We start from the raw sequence: 25,563 nt of genomic DNA on the forward strand, positions 1-25,563 counted from the left end.
TTTTCCATTCCATAAATGGTTTAGAATAAGAATTTTATTAAATGTTAACTGCCTTAAGAACACCTGTTCAGAGGCTAATGCTAACACTTGTCTTTGAAGGACTTCTCCCCTCTTTAATTGTGTTAAATTTTACACTAGCTACTTTCAGAAAATCAACCACCTTTTTCTTGCAGTGACCCTGAGTAGAAGAACTTTAACTGTTATTTACCGTAGTAATGGGGCTTTGAAGGCAATTAGAGAGACAATTTAGCTTTGAAACATGTACTTTTGAGCTTGGATTTTGTTGGGTTGGGGTTTTTTTCAGCAGTAAAGGTATTAGTACCAGTAGAGGTGATGACAGGTATCTTTATGCCTCCTTCCCCAGATGAGAACCTTAGTTTTTAGCCAAAAAGCTGTTCTGAACTGGTTTCATTACAGTCTTGTCTTTAGAGCTGTCATTTAACAGCTTCAGAGAACTGAGGTGCCCGCACACCTTAACTGTAGCTTGAAGTGCATAAACCTGTAGCTTTGCTTCACACTTTTGTTCACTCAGAAATTCTAGGTGAAGTAGTGGTAACAAAGGTATTGTTCTTGAACAACAAGCAAGAACAAAAGGAAAAAAGTAATTGGAGATGTGTGATAGCATTCAGAATGGATCAAAGTTCTTGCATCCATCTCCATTACTCCCCTGGAAAGCATGGTAGAGGAGCAAAGGCAGTGTTGTGAGGGATTAAAACTGATTTTTTGCAGTAGGAAGACACTGGTTTGTGTTCCAGAGCCTGAACCACCTCTGCTAGCACCACATGGGAAGTGCACTAGTGCTTTGTCACATTACCCAAGGCAGTTTAATATGTTCTAAATATGCCACTTTCCAGCACCTGCCATCTAAAATAATCTCAACTAGACACCCGTTCAAACCAGATTTTGTATTGCTGCTTTTCTGTAATTTACAGCACTTGTTAATGAGCTGTAGATTTACTGTGTGTTTACAGCTCAGTAGACAAAGTTACCCTGTTACAGGAAGGCCAAAGAGCAATTTCACAGTATGGACAGCAAAGCAGGGATTTCACACCTCGGAGAATATGTGAGAATTCTAGCATGCTGTCCAGAGCCAGCATTTTAACTAAGAATTTTCTTTGTTTGCCCTCAGAAAATCTTCACTGATCCTGGAAGCTTATCCATGGCAACAATCAACAAACTCCGAGAGACTTGCAGGGAGAAGTTGCTTTCTCAGGGATAATGTGCCAGATGTAACCAGGTGGTCAGATACTACAGCAATTGACACATTCCTCTATTTGCACTGATTAAAGCACACTTTAAGCTTTCCATGAATTAATTGACACTTGACCAATTTTCCTGCCTTTCAAGTAAGTGTGTTAACACTTTGTACTGTATGTCAGATTTGATATCTGGAACTGGTGGTTCTGTTATTGTTGTTGGTGGTGTGTTGTTTTTATTTTTTAAGGATTAAGGTATCTTCAGACTAGAATGTGATCCATGTCAGGACCCTCCTTTTAAAAAAATAGTCCCAGGGAACTTTGTAATATTAAAAGCAAACAGATGTATAAAATTATGTATTACTGTGTTAACTGTGACATCATTACTATTTGTACAAAATAAATTAATTTAATTTGTCAGAACCTGTTCCTTGGTGTAGAGAGTAAAATATGTGATCTGAGTCCTGACTGCCAGTCACTGGCTGGAATACAGGCATCTTTTTCCTCACTGTTCTCACTTAAGGAACTCAAATACAGCAAAGTACAGGGCAAGAGAGCAATCAGTTATCTTCACTAGCAGTTGATGTATGCAGTGTGAGATAGAGCAGCAGTAGTGCAATTCTCCCACACCCATGTCCCTAAAATTTTGAGGAGAAACACTTGTAAAGACATCCATGAACAGACAGACTTCTTTGACGGGAAGATACTGGGTAGTTCCAAAGTCTGCACTGGCACCAGGCCACTTTCAGCCCTGCTTGGGCCAGGAGTCTGGGAATTGATTTCTTGTCCATACAGAGCCCTCTGGTGGCCAAATCCTCTCCTTCCAGCTGGGGAAAGGAGGAAAGGCAACTGGAGCATTGTGTGGGGTTGCATGGTCCCTGTGCAGCTGCTGTGGAAAGCCTCACCTTTGAACAGCACAATCCTTCTCAGAATTTACTCCAAGCTCTCTTCATTCCTTGTGAAGCATGGCTTTCCCCTATCCTACAAATTGAGAATTTTTTATTCCTCAGCAGAAAAAAAAGAATCACCTTTTTCAGAGGAAGTAGAGGAGTGCTTTTCTAGACAACTAAAGACTGCTACTCAGCAGTGATTCTGAGCTATCCTATCCCTTATGGGATATCCCTTTTTCCTCAAGTACTGAATTGTAAGGATAGCAGCAGTAACATTCTTCTAGGAAACAATATTCACTACTAGCAAAATTCATAGCTTCCAGGTACCTTCAAGGTCACAGGGCATTTGGTCTTAGTACAGCAGCCTCACTGCCCTGCATCAGGTTCTCTTGGTCAGGAGTGTTCTGTGCAAGGTTTTGGTGTGTCCTGGTTGCACATTGCCCTCAGCAGATGTTGCGTTTCCTACTTTGTAGTAAGAGGCCAACTTCAAAATCAAACATGAAGTATCATTTACACAGGCCTTAGACTAAGAACCTTAGCAGCAAGTCAGAAAGTGAGGCTTAGCCAGGCAGACTGCTGTGGGGACATGTCTCAGGAAGTGGCAGTTCAAAGAGTTAACTTCTCCAGGTCTCAGGTTACCCACACACAGCTTTCCTTGTTTCCAAACACAAAGTGCAAAACGAACCTGATTCCAACCTGATTCCAACACTCACACGTTAAAGTTTTCCTTTGTGCCACAAACTAAAAACTTAAGCACTTCTTTAACTCCACACTAAACAATGTTTGAAGGTTTCCAAGTACAGCCAAATCATGACTTCAACCCTCAATAAATGGTCAACAAAAGGTTTTAAGAGTGATCAGCAATACTAAGAAATACAGAAAAAAAAAGTCTTTATTAGCATTGTTACAGGCAATGCATACATAAGAACTGATCCTTAAAGTGTACAACCCCCCAGCCAAGTTTAAAGCAATAGAATCAGCAGATTGAGATCTATATTGTACACATGTGCAGTAACAGGATCTCTCTGAACCTTCCAACAGAATAGACTGAAATCACTTTACAAAAAAAAGTAAATAAAAATAACACCCATTTTAAAAAAGTACCAGCTCCTAACGAGCTAGCATAGCATCAAAAATATCAAACAGGGGAGTTGTCCAATCGTAAAGAGTTCCTGTAAGGTTTGAGTATTGCATCCTTCACACCCTGCATGTGCCAGGCATTGAGTTTAAAGCTTAGTAAAAAATGCACACCTAAGAGACAAGGTGAAGTTCAGATTTTAGATTTCAATTTTGTCAGTTGTTACTAATTTTTTTCAAATGCAACATCAGTATACTTATCACTCAGTGGCAGCGGTGCAAATAATGAACCTTTTCCCTTTGTTAAGAGTTCTGAAATTGAGTCAGAGTTAGCAACTATCCTCTCTGGAATATGTAGCTGATGTGATCTTACACCAATTCCAAAAAATGCACCCTTAAAAACTTTTCGCTTGTTTCTAAGTGGGTAAATATTAAAACTAGTTAGCAAAATTAAACACCAGAATCTTCAGAAGTTATTTTTTGTGCATAGTTAAATGCTGCAAGATGATTTCACATTTAATAAAGCAGACTTTAAAGAAGCAATTTGCAAGAAAAGATGTTACCTTACAATATCAACCAGTTCAGGGGAAACAAAGGGGGATTTTTTCCCCCAGCCTCTTGCAATTGCTGTTCATCTATGCTGGATTTTAGTGCAAGTAATTAAATTGTTTGATATCCGGCATGGCTCCTCTTTCTGCCAATCAGGTAAGCAATCAAGACAATTAGAACAAGACCAGCAAGGGCTGCACCAACTATTATAGGGATCAGCATGTTATTTTCATCCAGCTGACATTCTTCCACTGAAGAGAGAGAAAAAGATCCATGTTAGGTACTAGTGCACCAACAGATGGCTACATCCAAAACTGCAGCATTCTGCTCTCAGCACATAGATAAAACTGTCTCAGCTAGCTTGCCAACAATGAAAAGGAAGCCAAGTCCACTAGCCATGATCATTCAGGATAAAGTCTTTCTAGTACCAGTTGTATACACAATATGGAGATTATGTTTCCCCCTCAGGAACTGTTAATTACATGCAAATTTAGCCATCATAAATATCCATGTGACCCTTCCCACAGTAATTTTGTTTCATCATAGTCACAAGGGACAGGTTTGCCCCCTTCACACAACTATCTGCACATAGTTTGGAAGGAAAGGTAGCACCCTTCCTTAACGCCTCTCTGGACCATCAGGAACAAGTCCAAGTTGTTTCAAAGCTTTTTACACACTTCTCACACTTGCCTCAACTCGGACATCTTAATCAGCCCCCACATCATCTGTAGTGGAGAGACTACTGTATGCAGAGACTAAGCATAGCACCCACAAGGTGACATTTGACTACAGAATGTTATATTTATATTGAAGTATACTTCACAAATCTTGGAATTGACAGGGGCTGCTAAATGCAAACCTCTTACCTGGTCCAAATTTGTCTCCATCAATCTTGAAAATCTGGATCTGAACATTAAATACATTGAGAAGGGCTTGGTCCGTGACCTGCAGATTCTCCTCAGAACTGCACTTGTAGGAGTTCCCCACTGAAGCTCTCAGCTCACTCATGCTGCTGTTTGATGCTTCAAAGCTTGGATCTGTGTAAGAGAAAGTCTTATTATATAAATGTGAAAGAGCAAGAGCTGTAAGCTCATAGAGCTGCAATTTGATACACTCATCCCCAACATTTCTCATACATTACTTAATGCAGGCTATCCTATTTACAGAAGTAATCACAGAAGTAGATTTCTTAGAAGTCCTTACTTTTTGCTTCAGGAGGCAGGGTCGTTCTTACACTCACACCTTGCAGGAAGAATTTTTCAGCACTTGCATTCTTCAAAAAACAAACCCAAAACCAACAATCAGTAGTAGTCATTTAAGATGATGATGTACAACATAAGCTGTTCAAGTTACATTCGGCACGCATTTTGAGAGAGGTTTTTAAAATGTAGATGACAAATGGGATTAGTATCCAAAGGAGGTGTTTAGATGGAATTTAGGAGAGAAAAGCTACTTAAAGTATGCACCTTAAGGAAAATTATTTTGTGAGAAGGCAAAGAGGCAGTGAAAGGGAGCCTTGTAACCCCTAAAATGTTGACTTGACTTCCACACTGCAGGCATAGTCCCATTGTTTAAGCAGCCTACTTGCAGTGAACTTGGTACCCCACAGAGCTGTAGAGTCATCTAACAGAAACAGCTCAAGGTGATCAGCATTAAAAGGAGCATGAAGCTCTGACAAACAGTGGATTCAGTCCTCCAATACAGCACCTGGGGCAGGGCTGTGGGAAACAGGATTCCCAACCATCATAGGAGACCAGAAGACAAGCATACTTGGCCTTTGGGCTGTACACAGAATACTAATGAGGACTTAAATCCAGCTCCAGGCTTAAAATTAGATGAGATGTTCCCAGTTTCTGCAAGCCTAAAAGAGTAAGCAACACAATCTTCAGGAAGTTCCACTCCGAGCAAAATACTTTTCTGTGCAAATATATATGTGTGCATATATACATAAACATACTCTTTTCACACAATGGTTACCAAGCATAAAACCCACTCAATCCTGTACTAAACCCAAAGGAACTAGTTACTCCCCTTCCTGTAGCTGTCTCTTCTACTCTTGCACTTGCCCCAGTTAGTTTTCCCACATGGAAAGTCCTGCAGACCCTACATACTTGGTACAGAGACTCTTACCAATGCAAAGTGGAAGACAACCTTCGCTTTCTCAAAGGTCAGGTTCAACAAGGCAAATGAATTGTCGCATTTCCCAGAAGAAGTTGTATTAGGTGGTAAGAAATTCAGCAAATCCAAACCCATCTGCGAGAGAAGAGGAGCAGTTACAACACTTGAAGAGACTGAGCACATCACCTTCCCCTCAGTGGAGGTGTAGCTGGCTTGTGTCTCGTGCCTACAGTGTTGTGTTTCCCCTATGTTCCACACACCAGGGCAGATCCGTGTGCACATTTCAGACCCGTGCAGGCTGCACCTGAGTTACCAGGCTGACAGACAACTAAGGGCACATCTAAAAAAGTTTTCTGCAACTCTGACTGGCTGCAGCCAAGAACCCACCACTTTCTCCACACAAACTGCTTTGGTCCTTGCAGCATAAGGAAAAACATCAAGAACCACCACACTACACAGAGGGCAGGATGCTATAAAATACTGCTTTGACATAAGGTAGAAGCAATTAAGAGGACCACCTGTCAGCACAATCATTTTGCATGTCATTTCAATTAAAAATGTTTTAGTTTTTCCATGGTTCATGATTTTATACTGTCTTGCATCTGCAGAAGGCTGTGGGTTAAACACCCTTGCCAAACAATTACATAGAAGCCCTTTTGTTAGTGCTTAGCTGATCCTCATGTGACCAGAAAACCTACCTGCCACCTCCTGTTTCACCAGAAGCAGAACACCAGAATTATACAATTAAAGTGGCTAAAACACAGTTACCACCATAACAAGCCACTGTACAGCCACACACCAGCTGTAAGTGCTCATGATTTACCTTTCAGTCATCAACATCATAAATAAACACAGTAGTTCATTTTGCAACACCATTGTTTCCTACTGGGGGGGTTCAACTGTCCCTTTGGGACTCGGGGTTTATCCATAGGGCTGGCAAGCTGGGCTCTGCACCGATAGGAGGGAAAGAACCTATGCCAGGGCTGGATTTTTGTATTTTTCTTTCCTTTTTTTCTTTTTACTATTAAAATCAGCTGTTAAGTGGCTTTTAAGCATCAAAGTTAAACCCAAATGTCTTCAGTGCTGGTTGGAAAGTAATTAAATCACAAGCCTGTCTGGTTTTACAGCAGTAATTTTCCCTTCTACTACTCATTCTCTCTTTCTGTGCCTCAGACCAAATTTCTGCATTTTATTTGACACTTCAAAAATCTTATTTCAATTGCAACCTTGATAACAGGATTCCCCTGTTACTCATATCTTGGTAATTTTTACTACTTCTCTTAAATGACCGTATATACTCTTCCTGGAGTCAACAGACAAGTTTAATACTGCTTTTAGTGAATTAAAAAAATCCTTAAGAACCACTTTCAGTTTGAGCGTTTGAAATGTCACTAGTTTAGACCAGGTTAAGCAATTTAAATAGAGGGCAGTGATGGATCAACATAAACACCTGGGATTTTTAAAGACAAGTTAGCTTATAATAACTTATCAAGTCTTTACCAAAGAAGAAATTTGAAGGCTTTGAAGAAACAAAAATCAAAATGTACCTTTCCATCTTTTTTTGGATAGGTGATATTAAGTTGTAAGCCCATGTATGCAAGTATACACGTTCCATTTGGACCAGTCACATTGTATTTACCAACTGCAGGATTTGAGGGTGATGATGTTGGTGTTGGGGCAGGTGTTGGAACTTGGGTAGTGTGTTTAGGAGTTGTAGGCACTATAGTAGTAGTAGAGATCATATCTTCAGCACATTCTGTCTCTGCAGAAAAAGGAAAACAGTCATTATCAAACAAAATGAAGCTGTGAGATGATCTACCTTTTTATTCTTCGAGGAAAAGAAAGATACAATTTCAGGTAGCTTTTTTCCTAATAAAAGATAATAAAAGCTCAGAAACACAATAATAAAGCATTATCTAAACTCTTGTTGCAAAGTCCGAGATCCTTTTGAAGCCTGGCACGTGAAAATGACACCTCTGCTGGTAATTTACTGAAGTTCATGGTGACCACATCCATTCTTTCATTCACATCCCTCATTTCGCTTTGCCATAGGGTCAGGATAAATCTGACAGAGCCAACATTCCTGCTGTCTGTTCACAGGCAGGCTTGGATCCCTATCCCTCACTCTAGGCACTTGTGTGGGAAAAGCAGAGGAACAGTTCTCCTGCCCACTGTTCAAACTGGTCCCCCAGGAGATGTGTTCTCCTTCTCCTCATTCTCATTATTCTGGCAATACCCAGAGAAGCCTTAAGATATTGTTGTAGCTCTTCTGTCCTTAACAAGGGGATTCTAACACACTGCTACTGAAGTCAAGTTTTCTGCTGCATCCTCTCACATCCATGCTCCCTTCAGCCCTGCACGAGGAGCCACCCTCCACAGGGTTAATAAGGCAGTGAAGTGTGCAAGTTCACCTTCTCTTTTCATCCAGTCTAGCAGCAACTTTCAAGGGAAGCAACTGTGATTTATTTGCCAGAGTACTTGGAAACATGTGGCAGCAAGATCTTAACTTGATCTGGGAGCCAAGAAGGTTCCTGTATTGAACATCTAAGCCAAAACCAAAGGTCATAACAAAGACATCACTAAAGTAGAGGCTTCCATGTTCCAAGCCAAAGTCATCTCCACATGCCAGGGATAACAACTTGCAACTTTTTAAGGACAACCACAACTGCAGTGACAATCAACTCAGACTCAAAGGGCCTACTTCTAAAATTTAATGCATAGCTATCTTGCAGATAAAAGACACCTAATAAATAGCCTTAAACAGCAGCTGAACTTTTGATTATGGCCCAGAAAGAGGAACTCTAATCACACCATCTGAAGTCACACACACTCCAGCATAGCATGTTTTCCTATTTGTACTCCACTGCTGGAAAGCTCAAGGGTAGAATGAAGGTGGATGAAGGAGGAGTGATCCTGTATTTTGTAGACTGATACTGGAATGATCCTGAAATGCAATCACTTCCTAAGAAACCAAAAAGCAGCTTTCTGGGTACTTCAGTGGAGAATTGCCCTATATCTGCAAGACCTCAATACAGAGCGGGTCTTACTTAAGTTGGCAGAGACGGAAACAACCAAATCACATTGAGTGGAAGTTTAGCCTAGTTGGAGTTTTGATACATTATTTTTACTGAATTGATTTACAGCAGTTTCTAGTAGCTCTTCAGGACAGATGAGATAAATTCTTGTTTTTTCTTGACAGTTACAGGAAAGCAGCTGGCAAAAGTACCAACAAAGAGAAAATGGGAGTCTACCTCTCAGAGCTGCAGATAACCACTACCATCCTCTCAGTCACTAAGTTTAGTACACTGACAGAAGTCACAATTTCTAGTTATGCAGATGCACTGAATATTGATCATTCTTCCGTTCAGTGAGCCTTGTACAGGTCACCAACAGAAATATTGTTCCATTACAGATTTGCAGAGAAAAAAAAATATAAGGGAAAAATTCCAGATCTAAAATTCAATACCTAGCTGCCTAAGGGACAGGGGAAGGCTCAAACCTACAAGAATGGAACCAGAGGACTATATAAGAGCAGATCTTAAGGTGTTAAAAAGAAAAGTATTAGATAGTGGAGAGATTTCATTGAAGTTTTGTAGAAGTTAAAAATCAGCTCTTCCCAGTATCATGTCTTATGTATGAGCCTGCTGATAAATGATCACTTATATTTACCTGGTAAAACAAGTAGATCAAAGTTTCATAATTAAAAAAAATATATAGTTCTGAAGGCTGCAGTAATAGAAATTAGGGTTTGGTGTGAGTTTGAGCATAAATGTAGGTACACATCTTTACTCCAAACTAGTTCACTGAATGGAAAAGTTTGATCAAGGGAATGATACACACAAATCTCAGCCAGTCATGTCAAGCAGCCATAAAAGTCAATGCCAGCATTATGATGCATCAGGCAAGGTATTTTTCGCAGAAATGGGACAAGGTAGAGATACTCCAGTAGAAGGCACTTGTTCATTGTATCCATCCATGCTAGCACTGGCTACCCTAGTTTTTAATATTTCTTTCAACTTAGCAGGTGCATAGATGAGATGAATAGCTAAAGAAAAGTTCTACATTTCCCAGGAAGATGAAGACTCTAAGGAAAACACTTATTGCTCCTTGAGTTAGTATGGGTGATCAGTTTATACAGCTCTTTTGTGTTTGAGGACTGCTGCTACAAAAGCAAAGGACATGAATACACCATGAAAGTCAGTTGCCGTTAATAATTTGAAGTAAAATTCCACACTACTTTTCAATACAAAAGTACTTTGTGGATTCAAAAGCAATCGGGATAAGAATATGACTTTGTGATTGTGCCTGAAAGAGAAAAACCTGTTACAGCTGGCATAACTCCTGTAGGGAGATGTACATTTCTGCTGTCTACAGACCAATTCTCTACTGTCTGCCATTATTTCACTGGTTTTCCCCAGAGCACACAGTAACTAGCTCAAATTACTGTGGTAGAGGCCATACTGCTTGCAAGTTATCAGATACTTCTTAAACTAGGATTTTAGCCTTGTGCCCACTCGACCTACTGCAGCATGGGTTTAACACCCATACTCATGAAGAGCCCAGTACAATACCCATGGAAACCCAGGGCACTGTCCCCTAGCCACAGATTCCAACGCCCTACAGAGAAAACTTGAGGCAAGTCCATTCATTTCAAAAGATGCTGTTATCAGAGCTTCAGATCCAGCTTGTAACCACCTTAAATATGATTAGTCAGGACTTAAAAAGAAAAAAACTATTATTGCAGATATTAGCTCATCAAGTACATTTTCTGTTACAAGATACTTACTGTTCACACTTAAAGTGCCATTTGTGAGATAGGCTTCCAAAGTGACATTGCTAAAAGTAACATTCACATTCTTCATATTGATGTGCTTGGAGTTGATGCATCTGTATTTTGTGCCCATTTGTGCCTGAATAATACTTTTATGTGATACAGTCTTCACATCTCCTGAAAAAGATACATTGCATTAGTATGTACTAATGAGTGCATACTACTTTAGAGTATATATTTCCTTTAAAGAAAGGACTCAGTATTACATCTGGAAAGGTTTCACAATAACAACAGGAAGTTTTCATTTTACCTGCAGTTGAATTTGGGAATAAAGTTGCATCTGACAGATTGTAGTGGAAAACAAACTCTTCAACTTGGTACTTGTCTGCAGATTCTGAGAAATTCAGGCTTAATGAATGTCCTGCTCCAAAATCCAATACCAGAACTGGATGAGATGTGTTGCCTTTACCACATGAGCTCTGTGAGGCTACTGAAGCATTTTGCGGAAGAAAAAATTGTACAAACTGTGGGGTAGAAAATAAAATACATGTAAGTTTTTCCTCACACCTTTTTAAATATCCTAATAAATCGTTACAAACAAACAGCAGACATAAATATATACTATAAGATGTCTACTTATATACCAGTATAGCAAGCAGCATGTTACTGGCATTCAAGTTTGAGAATCTTTCTCTCTGAAACTGGAGGACAAAACAGTGCATACTCACAGCACCTCTTAGACTTCTTTTCTTCCTAAACCAGCAATATGAATTTGCAGATACTTTTGTACTGCAAGAATCAAATCTGGCAAACTCTGGTCATGTGAAAAACTGGAGAATTTAAGCTTTGCTTCTTGTAATACAACTAAGCAAAAACAAAAGCGAATGGTACATCACACATTACATTGGCTGCAACGCTTTATTACACATTGTGAAGAAATGTGATATCCGAAGACTAATACATTTTCTGGCAAGTTCTGAGTTTACTGTTTACAAGAAGAAACAGACAAATATATGTTATGAAAGAAGCCAGTTTTGAATGCAAACACATATACCAGTATCAGCAGGATTTCAGACCATCAGCACCACAAACATGGATTATACAATATAAGGCTCAGCTCAAATCCCACATAGCAAGTACATCACTGGTAAAGAAGTATGATTTTTTTAACCTTGTATTACACTGATGGTTAGGAGGAAAAAAATCAACAACACAAAACTGCAATAAGACTCTAAATAATTCCTAATTCCTATTCAGTAGTGAAGATACAAAACCCCCCAAAACTTATTTCTTAAGGCAAAATATTAATTTTCCATTTCCAAGCTTTTGCTGATAATATGGAACAATTTGTAAGCATTGTACTAGTCTGTAGATACACTGAAACCTAGAGATTTGCTAAGTTATAAGGTCACAGATTTCCAGAGTTTAAAAAGTTCAAAAGCTACATGTCAGCAACCTGTTTCAGTTTAGACTTAGTCTATGTGAGTGTGACCAAGTTATCAAAAGAAAACTACAAAAGGTGGTCTTTTTGCCTTTATAGTTCCAATGAAAGCCATTTCAGTTATCAAGATAACAGACGTGGAATTTCGGTCACAAAAGTAATTTCACATGTTTTGTTTGTGATTGTTTCAGGCAGGTTCAACTTTGCTGTTTAATTAGAAGAAGCATCCATAGCAGAGAAAAGCTGATGCAACATGACTGGGAGAGCAAAAACCTTTGTTGAAGTTTTTCATGCACAGACAAACTTCCAATGAAAGTTTAAATACTGCACATGTGCAAAGACACCACATATCTTCCAAATACTAAAAACACTAATAAATGACAAGCAGTAACATACTCTCTGCCCTTACCTCTTTTTTCCCACTGATTTTGTATTCCACTGAGAAGGCTACTGTCAAATCAGCAATTATGCAGACTTTACCACTTGGATCTTTCACTTCAAATGAAGAGGAAGCCTGTAAAAAGCCTGATAAAAATAAAAAGTGGTTAACTTGGTGTCACATAAATTTGCATTTTTAATCCCAAAGAGACAAATAAGTACAACTGTACATTTTGGGAGTACGACTTAAGAATCAGTTGAGTTTGGAAACTTGGGCATTAACAGTCTCTAGACTAGCTTCAACATCACTAACAAACAGAAGGCAAATTAAACACCTCATTTATAAAAATATAAAGCCACCCAAACCAAAACTGTTGACATGCTGGGTCCTAAGAGATAAGAAAAACATGCAACAAACACCAGTCATAGTGTTCAAGGCAGCTTCAGTGTTCTTGGCACACAGAAACAATTTTACCATCTTCAGCCAGACCTGACTTAGCTTATCTGATCCTGCCAGCCTCCAACACTGTGCCTTCCCCCCACAGCACACCATGCAGCCTTCACTCCTGCTGTACCAGGACACTCAGCTGTACATGCACTGAATGCAGCATTTAGAAAGCTTAGATTAACTGCAGATGTTTCAATGGCACTGCCAAAAACAGCATGATAGAGCATGCTACCCTTGCCAGGAGAACTGCTCTTTACCTTCCTCACGCTCTCCACACTTTAGAGGAGGAAGAGGCCAAGACCTTGACACAGACTGAGGTTATGTTTTCCTGACTGGTTTCAGCTAAACTCAGACTGAGCTGCTGAGAAAAGCAGAGAAAAGCTTTTCTGCCCCTTGTTCCATCCCAGCCTCTATGCTCAGAGCACGCCAAGTACAACTGCCTAAAGTACCAACTTTGCAAGAACACACAGCAAGAGGCGCACACAATCATCCTTTCTGACGGCAGCATGGACTGGCACCAGCGTGACCAGTGCCCACTGCCAACAGAGCTTCACGCAGGGCATGCACTGTGGCAGGCTGGAAAGCTGGTTATCTCCTACTTCATTTGTGGTAAGGGATACCTGACAGTACTCTTGCACCTGACTTCGTTATTTTAGAACCTTTTATCTTTCAGGTTCTCAATTTGTCACCACCACCACTCCCCAAGTGAACCTCACTGCAAAAAACCTGCACCATTTTCATGCTAGCACTTTATGAGTTTGCATTTGCAACAACTTCAGTCTTGCAGAAAACCTGATAAAAAAACAGCTGCCAGACATAAGCCATTATCACAAGCAAATAAGCTTTAAGGAGTTAAACATGCTAATCCATTCAACTGTTGATAACAGCAAAAACAGCCAGGTGAGGGATTATCCATTAGCTAGCTTCCTGCCCTGAGAAGTTTTCAAAAAACGAACCTTAAAACTTTTCTCTGCAAGCTATGGCGTGTACAATTGTATGAAGACAATTATTAGGAAAAATTGGACTCTTGTCAGCTGGACTTCAGTAAAAGGCACATCAGTTGCAGGAACACATTGGAAACTATTTCTCTGGCACCCAGCAAGCATTTTCCCTTGTTGCCTTCCCCTTAGCAACATCATCACATCCTCTCCCAGCACCAAAGAGTGCAAAGCTGAAACTGGAATTCATTCAACTTTACCCAGTTTTTGGGGAGCCTAGACTTGAAATCAGAGATAGAAGAATCAAAAAGCTTAAGAATAGATAGTGTAGAAAACTTATTTCAAATTAAAACTGTCCTACCTTTGTCTTTATGTCCAGTATAATATATTCATTAAGGACCACATATTCACAAAGAAATGTTAGTTATTGCAGTTCAGAGCAGTATCAGAAACATGCTCATCCACATGGAAGTTTCAATTTGCCAAGTTTCCTTCAATTTGCATTTACATCTGGAATTTGTTTACATTTCATGCAAGCACTAGTCTTCTCCAAAGCAAGTTGCCTACTCTTTCCTGAAGATTTCTAGCACAGCCTAGAAAAGTGTAGAGGCAGGGAATAAGAATTCATTGCTCCTTCAACTGACACTATGACTGAAAAATGTGCTAGAATGAAAACCTTCAGTGTGCATGCAGACTCCCTTGTTTGATGGCTATTATAATCTCAGCAATTTTGGAGCTAAAAATAATGAAGTAACAGAGTAGAAGAACGAAAGAAAAAAATATTTTTAAAAGAAATGCAGGGGAAAGAAAAGACTGGAAAACAATTAAGAAAAATGTTGCTGACCCAAATGAAAACACGACCATTACCGTGATACAGAGAACAACAGATGACGCCAAGATACCAGAAAGCATCAAATGAAAGACAAATTCTGGTAATGAAGAGCTGATAAATCACCCTCAGCAAGTTTAAGTAATAAAGAATAAGGGGCATGACTAAACATTAAATAGTAACACCTGCAAAACTACTAGGTTTTCGTAAGGTTAAAATCACATCATTGTATGAATCCAGATTTCAGTAGTGTGGAACAAATGCTATAGTCTTTCTTAAGAAACATTCAGCAGTGGCTGGATTTGCAGTTTCAGTGATGAGACAGACACATCCAGCACGAGACACTGAGCTGTCCTCGGTGGAGTGGTGAGAGCTGTTTCATTGCAAGTAAGGCAACACTCACAGGGATGGTGATCAGAGAGAACAGAGCTGCAGCACCATCTGCTCCCAAGGTCCCAAAGGAATGCAGATGAAACCAAGTGAAACATATGGGACATAGGAGCAAAGAAAAATTAGAAAAAAACCACTGAAGAACAAATAAAGACTGAAAGAAATAAGGTTTCTACTCCAGCCAGTTTAAGGCAGAGGAACAGCTCACTGGGTCTCACAGGAAAGCAGCTGTTGAGTTTTGTGAAGGCAGTTTCAGTGTCAAGTAGTGATTAATGTGTGAATCATCAGCAGCCCACAAATACTACAGGCCTACAGTCAAAATGTCAAGACTACAGAAAAGCAAACTGACGTTGAATCAATCTATCCTGGGAATATTTCTAACAAAGTAACATAATGTATTGCTTAATTCTATCAGGGAATATCTACAAATTGAGAATATTGTTTGTACATTTCAGAACAATATCATTATTTGCAGTTAAACACAAAAGACTGATACAACCTCCCAATTCTTAACTTTAGGCTTTAAATGTTCCTCTTAAGAAACTGCAGAGCCCTCTATGACAATTATCTGTGGCACAACAAGTGCAGTACTTCAGATTTAAATGAAGCAGTCCAAGACCTTTCAACAGCAAAAATGTAAGTTCTGTTAGGTTCATTATTCACTTGGCAGGAAACACTACATTACGGATATATAGTAAAGGAATTACCAAAAATGTACTAATATCAAAGAAATTTCAGATGCTTCCTTTGTATTCCATTAAGTTCCAAAAAAAGACTGCTTAAAATATTTATTCTAGCTGCATACTTTCAATTGAAAATCATAAGACAATCTCTCACTTTATACCTCATTTCTGCAATTACAGTCTCATGCAAGAAAACACTTAAAGTAACTGTTAAAGCAACAACTGAAGATGTTGCTTGAATTAAATCCAGCATCCTTCTTTATCTAACATACCTACCTCAAAAAACCTCAAAGTATATTGACAGCCTGAAATAAAATAAATAAGTCAAACAAAACAAATACTTCCTTGATTGTCTAACAATTTATCTTAAAGAAATCCACCTCATAAAGTTGTTTGGTTTAAGCTAAAAACTACAAAGCTAACAAACCAATCTAGCACCTGCTGTCAGGTTTCAACCTTCTTATAACTGAAATCCTGTTAGTCAAACACAGCTACCCTGATTTATTCTCCCATATAATGGAAACCTGCTAAGGGAGAGAGACGAAAGGTTGTTGTGTGCTAGAAAACCAAGCATATTTAATGGTAATTGTGTACACCATCTGCTTGCAAAGGGGACTGCAGTTACTACAGTTAATGATTTACTTTGCCTGCAATTTTTATTAGAAACATGGAACGCTGACAATAAGGAAACACAAAAGCTACTTCTGTATAATCTGGGGTTTATCACCACAGTCATGTTTCCTGCAAAAGTAAAAACATCTTTAGCATTTTTCTTCCTCTTGGAGTAAAGGGCAGCAAGCCATCCGAATCCATCTGGGCACACATCCTGTATCATCAGTACTTTAAGCCATACAGATATCCAGTGGATGGTACTGTCTGCAGTTACATCAATTGTGGGTTCAGGAGGAAAACCACAGCTGCAGCACAGTGCAGCTGCCAGCTCTCAGGATGTGCTGTGAGGGGGTTCAGAGCACCCCACAGCCTGGCCACACTTACAGACTCCCCTTGGCTCCAGCCCACCCTGGAATTACTGTGCAGCAACACTCTGGGATCCAGCCTTACTTCATTCTGTACCTAAGCTGCATTGCTCACGTGTTGCCCTGCACCTTTGCCCCAGGTGTTCTGATGACAAACACAGCGAATACTGCTATCTGTGGGGCATTAATCCAAGGAGATAAGAAATGCTGTTTATTATCTAAAGAAGTTTTATTTTCTATGGTCCATGTTAACCAAATTGCCCAGTAATTTACTCATTCTGATGGTTCAGAATGATCCTGTAATCTCAGAGCCATTTTGTTAACAGTGATAACCTTAGTCACCACTTTAAACTCCTAAATCTATGCCATAGAATGGAAAAAGCCCTGAGGATTTCTGCTCTTCTACAATATTCTGTCTTCTAATGTGTGCACCATTCCCAGTGGAAGACCGAGTCCAAGTCCTTTATCAGAAGACCAAGTCGAGGTCACTTCCTTACAGTCCAGAACCTTTACCACCTCAGGATGATACAGAAAGAAGAAGACAGTTACAACTGAAAGCAGGAAAATCCCTTGACAGGCTTGACGTACAAAACACTTTGCAAGAGGCAAGATGGTCTCCATAAAATTGTAAGTTATACTTACCTTTCACCAACAGACACATGAGACTGAATGCTGGCTATCTGGAAAGCTGGCAGAAAAGACTCGGCTGGACTCACTTGAATACACACACAGTGATTTGGAAAAGAAGAGCTTAATTTAAAGATGCATGAGAGTACTTTAGGGGATAAGAGAACCAGCTACACTTGTGCAGGTGCAGCACCTGATTATATCAAGTTCCTGATCCAGCCCAGGCTATGCATCCTTGCCAACCAAGAGACAAATTCATGCAATCTCAGATTATGGTTTTAATACTCTTGACTTCAATTAAGACTGTAAACATTTTGTTTATCAATTCAAGTTTGCAGATTAATAACTTTTGTCTTTATAAACCAATGTATGCATGTACAAAAGCATTAAAAATGAAAGGTTATCTGCACTTGCCATTTGACCACAGAATTGCACAACTGCATCAAGTTCAGTCACATGAAACTTCTTTATGGCTTCCTATATAGAGGAAGGAAGTCTTGGGATAGCTCTACAGCAATTGACTGCATGAGTACACTGGGAGAGCTGAACTCCCCTGGCCAGACCCCTTTCAGTATTCACACAAGTCCATTTTGCACTGGCTCTGGTTAGTGCTGCTGTATCACACCACACAACTAATACACATTCTTCAAGGCAGCTGCCAGCCCCAAACAATGTTTTGAAGAAAGAAGCACTGTGTCACTATTTAAAGAGAAAGCTTCCTCAGAAGAGAAGATATTGGAAATAAGGCAATAAACTAACTGCCTGAGTAAAACCACTCTCCTAGTCCTGTAGGGTAGATCTTAACCCTGTCAAGGAAAGTAAAAGGTGTTCCCATATCATATGGAGTGAGCTCTTGTTAAGAAAACAGATGTCATCAGAGTTTAATACAAGAAAATCAAATGTATTAACTGTGAACTCTGTGCTCAAGGCTGAACACTGGAGAGAGAACAAGTACCCACTGAGCAGAGCTGAAGTACATTTAAACTGTACTCTTAATGCCAGGTTGCACCTAAGACTCTCACATTTGGAATTAACAGTAGAAAAAGTAGTACTGATAATCAGTGGTGCTGTCAAGTGACAGAGAAGGTTAAGACAATGTTATACTAAGACTGACAGGACTAAGACCAGTCCATCTTCAAGTCAGATGCCCAAGAACTGTGGAATCCTGATTTACCAAAACATAAGGTACATTTAAAAGTACGCAATATAGAATCAAGATAATGCAAGAGAGTGTTCAAACAGCTGTTGTAATTCCCACCAGTCATATGCCCAAGTATCTTCTGCCAAGCTTAAGAGAACACATACCAAGAAATCCATTTCAGCACCAAGCTTTCTCAAGGAATTTCCAAATAATCATGGCTGACTTGAGAGCAAAGACAAACTGTTGAAACTGCAATCAAGCAAAAGCAAGGTGTGCCTTTTGCTAGAAATAAACTTTTATCTTTGAGACCTACAAAGGCTTATCAGAGATAACAACAGCAGTTAATGTTGCAACAGAACATCAATCTTTTCTTTGAGTCAGGTTCCTCTGCACTTAGAGGCAATTCTTAATTTTGTTATCTGCTACTGGTTAGAAAATATCCTAATGGCTACAGAACAATCTAGAAGCAGGTTACACCAAAAATAAAACTCCTTGGTCAGCCGGAACAGAAACCTTGGAAACACAGCTCAAAAGTGGCATGTCAGGGAATCTGCAGAGTTCTCAGCAAGTAAGAAGCTACTTCACGAGTCAGAAAAGCTAAGTAACCCATCACATGATGACTGGCACACTAATTCAGATCCTTAGAGACTGTGTCAACACACTTCAAGCAGCTATCAAGCAAGCACTATGTCAAGGGCAGCATTTGGTAAAACAATATTTCGAAAGTTGCTCAACATTAAAGCAGCTAGATTTTGTGAAAATCAAGTCATACTGGTCTCAGTTCCAAACACCTGATAATGCCAAACCTGAAAAAAAAATTCACCACCAGATTGCTCACTGGCTGGAATTCATTATCAAGTTTCTCTCAACTATCTCTACGTTGGTAGCAAGGTTTGAAATTCCTTTTTGGCCTAGAGTTGTGCAATAGAAACATGTGGATTTTGCGTCAGTGACTCTGAAATGGCATCAAACTACCTTGAAAAATTAATTTTCCCTTCAGCAACTCTCAAACACTTCATTACTTATTCACTACACTGAATCCATGTCTGATTCTAATCTTAAATTTTCAGGAAAGTATTCTCCGATGTGTCTGTGTTTCAGTAATGAAAAAACGTTCGGGTGCTCTAGATCACACAGAGCTCGAGCAGCTCTGTTGGGTTTGGCACACAACCCAACTGACTCATCGTGCTCAACAACAGACAAGCACCATCCTACTCAGTATTTCAAAAAGCAGCAGCTAAGTTTAGGGGAGGTGCTTCCATTTCCCCATTCCCATAGCCCCCTTTCCCTGCATGCACCATACTCTACCTACATATTTTCTTTATTCCATATGTATGTTTGATGTTTCCAAGGAGATTAATTACAAAATGCTCCATGCTGACATGTGAAGCATTCAGCTTAGTGCTTGCTGATCAATCGAAATAAAAAACTGAAACAGTAAGTGAGGTATGGTGAGGTATTCAGGTGGGAAAAAAAATTCTGCTGTCCATAAGTCAAGGCATCACCAAACAAGTTTTCACATCTGCCCCACCCATGCTAATCTTTCAGTCTCCTGTGATCATGACCTTATCATAACCAGTGTTCACTCAGATGACTACAAGGCTGCAGATGACCTAAAATACCTGAAGACTTCAGCCCAGATATTATTATTATCTCTTATTCTTCTCCCCTCAGCTACAACCCAAACCCCACACTCTAGTAAGAAAGGGGTCTCTATTTGCACCAAAATCTTTCCCCAAGATTGTAGTATAAAGTTATGCAGAAACACCCAGCTACAAAGCTACTAGACACTGGTACAAAGTCCCGGCTATCAGTAAATAGTTACTCTATGGGAAAATAAACTATTCTGTTGCCTCAGTTGCAGAACCTGACACATTTTACATGCCAGAGAGTGACAAAGACAATGCACTGAATGATCTTTGCAACTGCCAATCAAGCAGAAGACGACTACTCCATGGACCGAAAGTATTAACTGCAGTACCACATAACCGCAAAAGCTGATTTGAAAGCAACTATAAAGTAATTCTTCATTTAAGCCATAACTATATCAAACAAACTATTCATGTAATTCCCACTGTAACACCAGTTAAACAACACTTCAGCTGGCAGCCCTAAAAAGCTGCCAAGGAGCTCTGTAAATCACTGTGCTTGCTACACTGGCTCACGAGGGCTGGATATCTGAACTGCTCAGTGCCCTTTGCGAGTGGCATCTTTTAGGCTCAGTGAAACTGAAGTACGGTCAATGGTGACAATGATATTTACTATCCAAGAGACGTTACACGAGTTGCAAAGACTGTTCCATCTCAAAAACGATGGCAGATAAGCATTCTCAACTGCTACTTTATTTGGGAAATATGTTGGCCGGCTGCTGAACAAGTTTCCTTTGCTGCCAAAGCCACATCTCAGAAACCTGATAGCTTTGTGTGATGTGGCTTTCAAGACAAGAAACCAAAGGCAAGGTAGTTATCAGTAAACAAGAACGACACATTTCCTTGTATAAGACAGTCTTGCGGCCCTAACAAACCTTCTCATCAAGGCACTGATATCTCTCTATTCCAGACACGTTTCGTATTTTACTCAAGATACGGCAGGAAGAAAGCCATTAAACAACGGAGCACCGCATGCCCTACAGAAAAGCGCTGCTTCCTAGCAATGACATCAGTAGCTCCCGCGTCTCCACGCCTCGTGCTCCAGGCGCGTTTCCAGGTTCTTCCCGGAGCGCTGTGCCTCCATCCAAGGCAGGTGCTCAGACCGGCTCTGACGCGGGTCACTGCGCCGAGCGCGGCAGCCGCCGCCTCCCGTCCGTCCCTGCCCTCAGAGGCTCCCGAGTGCCACAGGCGCGGAGAGGGGGCGCGATGGCCCCCCGAGAACCTTGAGCCCCCGCGGGTCTGTCAGCACCCGGGAACGCCGACAGCAGGCGGCAGCGGCCGGCTCTCCAGTTACAGGTGCCGCGTCCGGCGCCGCCGGCCCCAGGGCCACCTCAGGCCGCTGCGACCCCCCTTGCCAGCCCGCCGAGCGCACAGGCCGCCCACGTCCCCTTCACTTACCGAGCAGGGCGGCCGCCGCCAGCAGCCCCCGGGCCATGTCGGGGTGCGGGAACGGGGCGCGGCGGCAGCGGGCACGGGCCGAGGGCGGGCGCGGGCAGGGGGCGGCGGCAGCGGCTCCGCGCTCGGGGCGCTCTGGCGACGGCCCGGCCGGTCATGTGACCGCTGACGTCACACGGCCGGCCCGCCCGTCACGTGAGGCGGCCGGCGCTGTGAGGGAGGGCGGGATCTCGCGAGAGCGGGGCCGGGGAGCGGGGGCGGCGGCGGCGCTGTGAGGGGACGGTGAGCTGGGGTGCGGGTGGCCCCGCCGAGCTCTGTACTGCTCCACAGCCTGCTTCCTGCCACTCAGTCTAGAAGCACTCTGAGGTGAGTACAGTCGCCTCGCAGAGAATTGCTTCAGTCCCAGCTGTATAAAAGCATTGGAAGTTGATGGTCTGTTATCTCTGAAGTGTTCTATCTATGTATACCCATGTTTATATATGAGTCACATGTGTTCCAAGACAAAACAGGGGCTGCTACTGACATGTGCTTGCATGAGTAAAATTGCAATTTCACATAGCTTCAGGTGTCTGATGGTTTTTTTGAATCCCCTTTTTTTTTTTTTTTTTTTTGAGGAAACCTGAAAAGGTTAAGTGAGTTTGTAAACATTCTCAGATGTAATGGAGATGGACAGCCCAGGTCATTTGATCACTTTGTAATCTAATGCTCTCATGCTCTCTCTTCTCCATACTGTTAGGGATATGCATACTTCATGTGAAACCTCAGAGGCGTGTATCTTGCTCCTGAAATCCTGTTTCTAGTACAATGGGAATGTGTGCCAATAACAGCGTGCCTCTGCTTTCTCACAGTGACTGCCACATAGTCCCTCTCCTCAGGACAGGCTGCTCCAGATTAATCATCTGTGAGGCAGAAGGATTTCTGCTCCCAAGCTGCCTTCGTACATTTTCACTTTGAACTCATTTGAAATGCAATTTAGCTACTCCCAGCTCCTAAAGTCGAGTTCAGCTGCGGTGTACGTGACCTTTCCTTGTTCTTTGTCTCAGTTCATTCCCAGTTCCTGTTTCCCCTAAACATCCCGGGTGAGTTTAGTTGGTCCTTAGAGTGGCGTGGGGATCCGATCTTCATTTTCAATGTTATTGCTATAAACACATATTTGCTTTTTAATGCTGTATTTTTATCTGTGCATTTTTAGACACAGTATTGTGTCCTGCAACACTTCCAGCAATTTTTATTCTTGCCACACATTGCCAAAAGCAGAAGTTTGTTTGGAAAAGGATATAATGAGCAGCTCTGGTCAAGTGTTCGAATGACTCATCTGCAGAGGAGTTGAGGGTATTGGAGGTGGGACATGGCTTGTTCTCATTCTGGATGACTGTTTTTGGAACCTGCACTGGGAGTAGAGGAAGGTCTGTGGAACACCAAGTCTGCCACAAGACAAATGGAGAGGGAGGCTCAAGGTCAGGTTTAAACTTGGTGTGCTGTATTCTGTCTCTTAGCTGGAAAATGAGTAGGCATCTATGAATGGAAAAATGGCAGATGCTTGGATTGTTACCAAAATCATTACTATATATATATATATGTTGCATAAAGCAACAATATAGTGGTAAAATTTGGTAAATAAAGAACATAAAGTTATCAGCAGAGAATGATGTTGACCTTCCATGCTGTGGCTCATTAGCTCACTAGGCCTTTATTAATGCTGCAGAAATGGCACCATACCAATTTCCACCTCCTTTCAGTACAAGTATTACCAGGGTGTTTGTTAGACAAATGCATCAAGTCTTGCACAACCATGTTGGCCATCAGCTCCACTGCTTGGTAGCTTGCTGGCTGACATCAATCAAACATGACAGCAGGGTAAGACATAAACAAACAGAGTTACAGCTCCTGTAAAACTGCTATATACACAGCCTGGAGGTCCAAATTGGTGATGTCTCTCAGGGAAAATCAAACATAGTCCATACCCAGCCCCTACACATTTCATCTGACAGAGCTGCTGGCCAGCCAGCATGCCCCACAGGCCCAGATATGAACCATGCTGCACTCCCTGGCCTTTCTTCAGAGCCGTGGATCCAGAATGGGCTGTTCATGGGAAACACCCAGGAGAGTTAGGAGCCATTACTACAGTAAAAGCTGTCCTGTGAGGTCAAGGCAGAATACAAGCAAGGGTGACTGAGTACAGGCTAGGAATTTTTATCAGGAAAGAATTTCCACAAAACATGACTCTATTTTCCCATAGCCTTTTGCTGAGTATTACCTGACTTCACACAGTTACTTCCTTTCTAAAGACACTTGCTAGGAATAGCTAACCAAGTTCATGGTACAGAGTCCACGCTCCTGAACATACCTGCCAAAGATAATAAACCTACAAACAGAATAGAACAATTTAGTTTGGAAAAGACCTCAAATGTCACTGAGTTCACCTGGTAACTAGCAGTGCCTAGATTACCACTAAACTATGTCACTAAGTGCCACATCTATAGGTCTTCTTTTAAATACCTGCAGGGATAGTGACTTCATCACTTCCCTGGAGAGCTTGATCCAGTGATTGATAACCCTTTCAGTAAAGAAATTTTTCCTGATATCCAATCTAAACCTCCCCTGGCACAGCTTGAGGTCTTTCCCTCTCATCCTGTCACTTGTTACCTGGGAGAAGTGACCAGCCCCACCTGGCTACCGCCTCCTCTCAGGCAGGTGTAGAGAGCAATAAGGCTCCCTTCCTGAGTCTTCTTTTTTCCAGCCTTAATAACTCCAGCTCCCCAAGCTGCTCCTCACAGGACTTGTGCTCCAGACACTTCCCCAGCTCCACTGCCCTTCTCTGGACAGGCTCCAGCCCCTCAGTGTCTTTCTTGCAGTGAGGGGCCCTGAACTGAACACAGGATTTGAGGTGTGGCCTCACCAGTGCTGAGTACAGGGGACAATCCCTGCCCTGGTCCTGCTGGCCACACTATTGCTGACACAGACCAGGATGCCGCTGGCCTTCTTGGCCACCTGGGCACTGCTGGCTCATACTCAGCCACTGTCAACCAGCACCCCCTGGTCCTTTTCCACCAGGCAGCTTTCCAGGTACTGTGCCCCCCTGCCTGGAGCAGTGCATAGGTAGATCTGCATAACAAAGTGAGACATTGAAGTTACCTGAAAAGTGTGTAATTTTTTTTTTTTTTCAAAGATGTGTAGCACAAAGAAAGGATGAAAAAAGCTGCAGCAGATCAAGAGAGTTAAATGATAAACCCAGGTTCAGATAAAGGAATCCAGGGGAAGCTAAAATACAGAACTAAGAAAAAAAGACCAAAGGAGAGGGCAGAAAGGAGGCTGTTGACTGGTTAAGGACAGCTGTAACTGCCAGGCTTGGGAAGCACCTTTAAGTCAGTCCCCAGCCTACATTCTCACACTCACTTTCCCTCAGGAAATGCTGGGCTAGATAACAGTGTGTCACAGTTAGAAAAACTGCTTTTTACATGTATATAATGTATGTTTAGATAAGTTAGAGCCTCAAGCTGTATCCAGACTCCTGCTGTTATTTTTGTCATTCCATAGAAGCTGCTATACAATTTGTTCTAAGGACACTGAATTGCCAAGATCCAGGTTTCCCAAACATACCTGAACATAGATGCTCTGTAGAGCAAATCTGTTACTTTGCTACTGCCCAACATCTTCAACACTGGGTGATTTTCCAGGAAGAAACGTTTAACAACCCTGTACAGGTACACTCAGGCAGTGTGACCCTGAAGAACCAATTGATTGAGGTGGACTGCTCAGCCAAATTCTATCACCAGCTACCCAAAATCTGCACCTATTTCACTATAGAGAAGTGATTTCCAAGCTGAGTCATAAAGTAACTGCTTACCTGTTTGGTTCAGCACATAAAACACCCCAGTAATAAAAATTTGAGGAAATCAAATTAAAAATGAGGACCTGAGAAAAAGAGTCACAATTACCTGACCTGTCAGTCTCTTCCAAAGCTTTTGAACCTCTGAAGCCACTTACAGACCAGTATGGAAGAGTAAAAATCTTCAGGGATCATGACATTCTCTGTAGGTTCAGGGGTGTAAGGGGATGGGTAGAG

General features: G+C 41.4%; 2 protein-coding genes across 2 annotated transcripts in view; one reads left to right on the plus strand and one right to left on the minus strand.

Moving 5' to 3' along the window:
• The window catches only part of GRTP1 (growth hormone regulated TBC protein 1), a 36,217-nt gene extending 32,885 nt beyond the window's left edge, over nucleotides 1-3,332 (plus strand). The window contains exon 8 of the mRNA XM_033052368.2: nucleotides 1,130-3,332. Coding sequence (XP_032908259.1) covers nucleotides 1,130-1,219 — 90 coding nt within the window. The 3' untranslated portion in view covers nucleotides 1,220-3,332. The remainder of the gene's footprint in view (nucleotides 1-1,129) is intronic.
• On the minus strand, nucleotides 2,961-21,585 carry LAMP1 (lysosomal associated membrane protein 1). The gene is made up of 9 exons (XM_033052367.1): nucleotides 21,501-21,585; nucleotides 12,452-12,567; nucleotides 10,912-11,125; nucleotides 10,617-10,778; nucleotides 7,378-7,592; nucleotides 5,843-5,965; nucleotides 4,916-4,985; nucleotides 4,579-4,749; nucleotides 2,961-3,963 (listed from the first exon to the last, which is right to left on the minus strand). Exons 1-9 carry the CDS (start codon nucleotides 21,535-21,537, stop codon nucleotides 3,824-3,826), a joined length of 1,248 nt encoding a protein of 415 aa, XP_032908258.1. The 5' UTR covers nucleotides 21,538-21,585; the 3' UTR covers nucleotides 2,961-3,823.
• Nucleotides 21,586-25,563: the final 3,978 nt, after the last annotated feature.

Source organism: Catharus ustulatus, chromosome 2 (assembly GCF_009819885.2).
Source record: "Catharus ustulatus isolate bCatUst1 chromosome 2, bCatUst1.pri.v2, whole genome shotgun sequence".
NCBI classification, from domain to species: domain Eukaryota; kingdom Metazoa; phylum Chordata; class Aves; order Passeriformes; family Turdidae; genus Catharus; species Catharus ustulatus.